The sequence below is a fragment of the Oncorhynchus nerka genome, linkage group LG12, assembly GCF_034236695.1.
Source record: "Oncorhynchus nerka isolate Pitt River linkage group LG12, Oner_Uvic_2.0, whole genome shotgun sequence".
Lineage (NCBI taxonomy): Eukaryota > Metazoa > Chordata > Actinopteri > Salmoniformes > Salmonidae > Oncorhynchus > Oncorhynchus nerka.
This window is the reverse complement of record NC_088407.1, coordinates 57,913,651-57,919,874: the sequence shown is the minus strand read 5'-3', so window position 1 is coordinate 57,919,874 and position 6,224 is coordinate 57,913,651. Positions and strand designations below refer to the sequence as shown.

Genomic DNA, 6,224 nt, shown 5'->3' with positions numbered 1-6,224 from the left:
CTCCTGGTAGCGCCTCCATGCTCTGGACACTACGCTGACAGACACAGCAAACCTTCTTGCCACATCTCGCATTGATGTTCCATCCTGGATGAGCTGCACTACCTGAGCCACTTGTGTGGGTTGTAGACTCCGTCTCATGCTACCACTAGAGTGAAAGCACCGCCAGCATTCAAAAGTGACCAAAACATCAGCCAGGAAGCATAGGAACTGAGAAGTGGTCTGTGGTCACCACCTGCAGAACAACTCCTTTATTGGGGGTGTCTTGCGAATTGCCTATAATTTCCACCTGTTTATTAAATTTGCACAACGGCATGTGAAATGTATTGTCAATCAGTGTTGCTTCCTAAGTGGACAGTTTGATTTCACAGAAGTGTGATTGACTTGGAGTTACATTGTGTATAGGTGTTACCTTTATTTTTTGAGCAGTGTATATTCTGTACATCAAGACCTGTACATTCTGTGTTGACTGAAAGGTCACCTTGTGGGGTGGGGTGGCGTAACGTCTGTGGCTCCATGGTGTTTCCGTGACTGTTTGGGGGGGGGGGGGGGGGTTCCTCATGGAATGGAAAGGTTAAATTTTTGGGGGGTGAGAGGTGGTTGTGGTCCCTGGGAACCTGTCACCCTCTCACACTAATAGAGAGAGCAGGGGTGAGAAAGGAGCACAGAGGGGCCTTTGTTGCTCGGGCAATCTGTCAGCACCGCCATGGGAACATGCTTTGGCATTTCCTTCCAATTTACCATTCCCTCTTCTGCACAGTCACTTCTCCCTCTGCCTGAGTAGGATGTAGACCTGCCTTGCACCATCCTGACCACTAGAGCAGGAAATGTGGGAGTTTAGAAAGGTCCTTAGTAGCCCGGTCACCAGATCTGTTTGTGATTTAGCCAACTCCTCCAACTGCCATCCATGCAAGGCTGGTTTTGGTCAGTATAGTGTTAGATATTTCTAATACTGCTGAGTGTTCAGCCACTAGCTAAACCTTGTGTGGTCATTTGACAGATGGGTTGACCACACCTCTATAAGAGGTCAAGGGTCATGGACTTCCTGCAGGTTTAAATAAAGAGCCCTTTCACATTGTGTCCTTCTCACATTTATGTTTTAGCCTATCGGTCAGTCTGACCTTTTCTGTTCCCACATTGCCCTCAGTGCTTAGATTAGTATTTTTATGGAAATGGTTCAAAAGTTAAATATCTTGATGCTATTCTTTGGTGTTTAATTTTTAGCTCTCTGGGACTTTGTCCATTCCATTCTGGCAATGGTTCCTGACCAGATTTGGGAAAAAGACTGCAGTCTACATTGGCATCACGGTAAGCAGTGTGTGTTGTTGTGGAGCTTCATCTCAAAGCTGGTGTGTGTATGGGGTGCTCTCTTATGGCTTATTTTATTCATTTCTCTCCGCAGTGGGCAGTGCCTTTCATGATCCTGATCGTCTGCATAGAGAGCAGTCTGATTGTGGCTTATGTGGTCTCTGTGGCAGCAGGGGTCAGTGTGGCTGCAGCTTTCCTCCTACCCTGGTAAGTAGCCTACTGTCTGAATGTATCTCTGTATACCCACAGCAACCTATAGATCTCTATCATATCTCCAGTGTCTCTTTACGTAGTCTATGGTGGGTCTTGCCTTTATTGTATACATTCACGTCTTTCTGTTTCTCAGGTCAATGCTCCCAGATGTGGTGGATGATTTCAAAGTGAAGAATCCAGACTCTAGTGGCCACGAGGCCATTTTCTACTCTTTCTATGTCTTCTTCACCAAGTTTGCCTCAGGAATCTCCCTCGGCATCTCCACTCTCAGTCTCGAGTAAGTGTGTTTCTTTCTCTTGCTTGTATTGTACATGATATGCTGAGCTTAGTTTGAAATCTAACTCTATTTTGCAGGACTCCTAACAGTTTAGTGAATTATATTTTTGAAAAAATTGGCTAAATTCTACTGTAGGATAGCTGCATTTTCCTTGGGCCACCGGGCCACTCGTGTGGTGAACCATAACATAATCCTCACATTCATAATCAAGCCAAACTGTACCTTATATCCGCTTTCTTTTCTTCTCTCTCCCTGTAAATTTTGTTTAGCTTTGCCGGCTATGTGACAAGAGGCTGCTCGCAACCCGATGCAGTGAATTTAACCCTGAAGGTGCTGGTCTCAGCTGCTCCTGTGGTTCTGATATTCCTAGGGCTGTTGATATTCAAGACCTACCCCATCGACGAGGAGAGGAGGCAAGGCAACAGGAAAGTACTGCAGGCGATGCGGTGAGTCAGGCCAAACACACCCACGATTAGGGCTGATTGGGGGTATCTAAGCCAGACACTCATTGTAATGACCCAAGCTATTTCTTTTCCTAAATTAAGTGCACTGGGGAACTAAATGATCTTGCATGGGGACACTAAACTTAGTTCCTTTCTGGCATCTTTCTCTATACCTCAGCTAAATGGAAAGGACACGTTTTAAGCCTTAGCCTCTCTGCCATGAATAAGAACCATCTTGAACAAGCCAAGTCCTTTGTGTCTAACTCTTGGCTGTGTTCCTATTCTGAAACAGGGACGGCAATCAGGATTCCGATACAGAGTCCACAGAGCTTGGGAGCGTTGTGTAGGAGCCCTGAGAGAGGGGACGGGGGACGGGTCCAGCCGAAAGGCCACAACTGTCCTGCGTGTTTGCGCTGGCAGGCTGGAGTGTTTAGGTGTCATTGGAACTAACAGTAGGAAAACCAGACGACACTGGCTGCTTCCTACCTGATGCTACATGAACGCAATGGCCCTAGTCTCCAAAGGATTCAACTGGCTTACAGAGACCCCTAATGGACATTCTGAGTCATCGCCCTCTCTGTGCCCTGTCTATTGCCTGCTGTACTAGTGGTATTGGTTTATGAGTCTGTTTGTTTGCATAACAAACATTGGTTTGGGATTATTTGGGGGGGGGCATTTACCCTTCAAATCTAACATTTGAATGATGTTTGTCTACCTGAACCAAGTATTATTCTCAGCAGAGGGAAAAAAAAGATTTTCCATCCAGAAAGGGTGGTCCCCATAGAGGGAAGATTTCAGTCCTCATTTTTAGGGCATACCAGTAACTTGTTCTATCTAGACTGTGTTTTATATGGTTGTTTTAATGTAAATAATATTCACTTATCTCGAGAGTAATACCCTCCTTTAGGGACGTGGAGAGCACATAACTGTTCCATTTCAGACAATCTTATCCATTCACTGGAATTTATATTGGTGTCTTGTGGGGAAAAGGAACCTTGAAAAATAAACTAACCTTAATGAACTCATTAACGTTGCCAATGATGTCTTTCTGTATCTAGGCTAGCTGAATTCCACATTATTACTGCCTTAACACATCTTGTACTTTGGAAACCTTGCAATTGCATTGAGATTTTCTGTAACAGTTTTTACTCAATTCTATTTGGTCAAAGTTGTTTCTCTCACACGGTGCCAAGACCTGCCTTTTTTAAAAGTAGACTTTGAGCATGAACAGTCCAACTTTGCCATTGGCATGCTGATTGCTGGATGTCCAACAGAGCTGTTGCCAGAGTATTTCATGGTTTTTTCTCTACCATATGCCGCCTCCAATGTTATTAGAGAATTTGGCAATACATCCAACCGGCCTCGCACCTGCAGACCCCATCCCAGGATCTCAACATCCGGCTTCTTCACCTGCGGGATCGTCTGAGACCAGCCACCTGGACAGCTGATGAAACTGAGTATTTCTGTCTCTAATAAAGCCCTTTTGTGGGGATTTTTCTTCTGATTGGCTGGGTCTGGCTCCCAAAGTGGGTGGGCATAGGCCCACCCATGGCTGCAGCCCTGCCCAGTCATGTGAAAGCCATAGATTTCACATGGGACAAAATTAATTTATAACAGTTGACTTATTTCCTTATGAACTGTAACTCAGTAAAAAAAATTGCATGTTGCATTCATATTTTTGTTCAGTGTAGTTTGTCAGCTTAGCTAGACTGGGTACTCCGATAAACACGAGGTCAAATCATGGCGTCAGTGATCTTCAGGTTGGTAAATCGTAGCTCTAGAAAGAGGCCCGAGTTCCCGAGATTGAATTCTGAGTTGGATGACCACTCAAATCGATTTTTTTTTTCTTCCAGTCAGCGCTTGTTTTTTTCTTCCCTGTTTTTTGAATGCACTGTAGTCAGAAGTTTGAGATTTGAGTTCCAATTTGTTTTGAACTTAATCTCCAGTATGTGTTGACATCTCACAGGATTTGTTTTTGGACAGATGGGTAAGAAATGGTATGTCTGTAGCCAAATATCTTATAACATTTTTGTTTTTAAGCATTACATGACCTGGTATCATGGTGCATTGATATGCAGTTTTTCTCCCAAAGTCAACCTTTAAAAATTAAAAAAAAAAAAGTAGAACCTTCCTTGGAGAGTGGGAAAGCTTTCTAACGCGTTTGAGTTAACGATCTGACTTCTAACTTGAAATGTGAATGTGTTGTGTGTAATGGAACAAACAATCCATTGATTGTATTTATTATTGTATGAATCTTTGAGCAGACCCAAGCCAAGTTTTCTATTTATCTGCAGTGTTGGGAAATTATTCTGAGAAATAGATCACTCTGCAGTCAGATGTTAACATAATGTCATAACATAATAATTTTGCCTATTAAATATACAAACTGTTTCACGTGAGAATACGGTAGGTCTGATGCCGAAAAAGATTTGAAACGATTGCCTACTTCACACTTTTTAAGTAGTGTGTAGTTGGAAAAAAATAATGAACTACTGAAAACACTACCAAGATCAGAAGTTAGTTAAACTACTACCAAGCTACTGCAAAATGTATTTACATTTCTAGTTGAATTGCATGAAGCGCACTACTCGCCAACACTGTTTATATGACACATCAGAACTCAAATCATTTTTACTCGAATGTCTCAAATACTGTAATGTTTAACTTTGACAAATCCTAAACAGTGTATTTTAATTTTTCCTGGCGCCTCAAATTATTCCGCTGCTCAATGTTCGCTGCATAACTTACTTCATGATGAAGGCGCGTTCAGTTCGCCTTGATGTTTGTTACGTTGCGGTACGGTTTGTACAGAACGACACGTTTCCCCAAAACATTCTTGTACGTTCTTGAACAGACTTTGAGATAGTTATGCCACGTTCAAAATAACTGGAATAACTCGGAAAATACAAGGTCAATAATGACGTCGTTGATCTCCAGGTCGGAAAGTCAGAGCTCTACAAAGAGCCCCGAAATTCGAGTAGGATGATCGTTGAAGTCTGTTTCCCAGTCGGAGCTCCATTTTTCCGAGTTCCCAGTAGTTTTGAACTCGGCATTTGCTCCGGTTTGATGGGTGTGGCGAGGTGTATCTTGAAACACGTCACTAGATGTTTCAAGGGCAGTGGCCACGCTGTCAGCGTTACCCGTCCCCATGTTTCAACTGGTCTTTGAATGTTAACGTTTTGTGGTGATGTTAAAATGAAAGGTGTTATTCAAAACAGTCATTAGCGAATGGATCATTTCAAACCAATCAGAGTATCAAAGCCAATGACTAATTTTCAAAACAACGCTTTGCCCAAGTGTGTTCTGATCCAACCCATCAGTTTCTGGGTTCCCTCAGAACGGTTAGAATGAGTTTTAGAAATCGTCTGGGAGGTAGCCTACTGGGATCCAGACTCATTGCGGAGAAGAACCCAAAGTCCGTGGGCGTGGCTTGGTGATTGGCCGCAGTAAGGAGTTTGGGTAGCCAGGCGAATTGTCTTTGGCTATTAAGTAGTCTACAATGTGGTAACATTAAGTACACTTTAAGGGCCTGCTAGACCATTAGACCAGCCAGAATTCAGCGAAAACTGATTATGGCAAAATGGTATGAACTTTGAACTCTTAACTTTAAGGGCCTTATCCAATGTTCTCCTCAAGTTAAAATGGTGCTGTTTTGGTGTAGGCCTACATGTTTGCGGTGCACATTTTTTTAATGGCCCTAATAATTAAATACTTAATTGAAACTGTAAAAATGTATTACCATTTAATGTGGCATTAACACAACCAATCATGATATTTTCTTTTGATTGTCAAACAAATCACTTCAAAAATTGGGTATGTTCATCCACTCTAAAATAAATCCAGCATCCAAACTGGCACCATTTGATTAATGGAAATAGACATTGTTAAAAAACACCAAAAAGTGTGCTATTGATTAGGCCTACATTAACTGATGTGTCTTGCTGACAAATGTAACAAAACAAATTGTAGCCTGAAAAACCGGGACA

At 42.6% G+C, this 6,224-nt stretch overlaps 1 protein-coding gene across 1 annotated transcript; it reads left to right on the top strand.

The window, feature by feature from the left end:
• The first annotated feature begins 1,033 nt into the window (after positions 1 to 1,033).
• LOC115138431 (sodium-dependent lysophosphatidylcholine symporter 1-B-like) lies at positions 1,034 to 3,263 on the top strand. Its single transcript, XM_065025003.1, has 6 exons — positions 1,034 to 1,048; positions 1,222 to 1,305; positions 1,400 to 1,512; positions 1,652 to 1,795; positions 2,065 to 2,241; positions 2,531 to 3,263. Exons 1-6 carry the CDS (start codon positions 1,034 to 1,036, stop codon positions 2,583 to 2,585), a joined length of 588 nt encoding a protein of 195 aa, XP_064881075.1. The 3' UTR covers positions 2,586 to 3,263.
• Positions 3,264 to 6,224: the final 2,961 nt, after the last annotated feature.

Bases quoted from the DNA above. Each gene is read 5' to 3' on its own strand.
- LOC115138431 (XM_065025003.1), top strand. The intron at 1,306-1,399 runs GTAAGCAGTGTG...TTCTCTCCGCAG, and splicing joins CAGTCTACATTGGCATCACG to TGGGCAGTGCCTTTCATGAT. The intron at 2,242-2,530 runs GTGAGTCAGGCC...ATTCTGAAACAG, and splicing joins AAAGTACTGCAGGCGATGCG to GGACGGCAATCAGGATTCCG.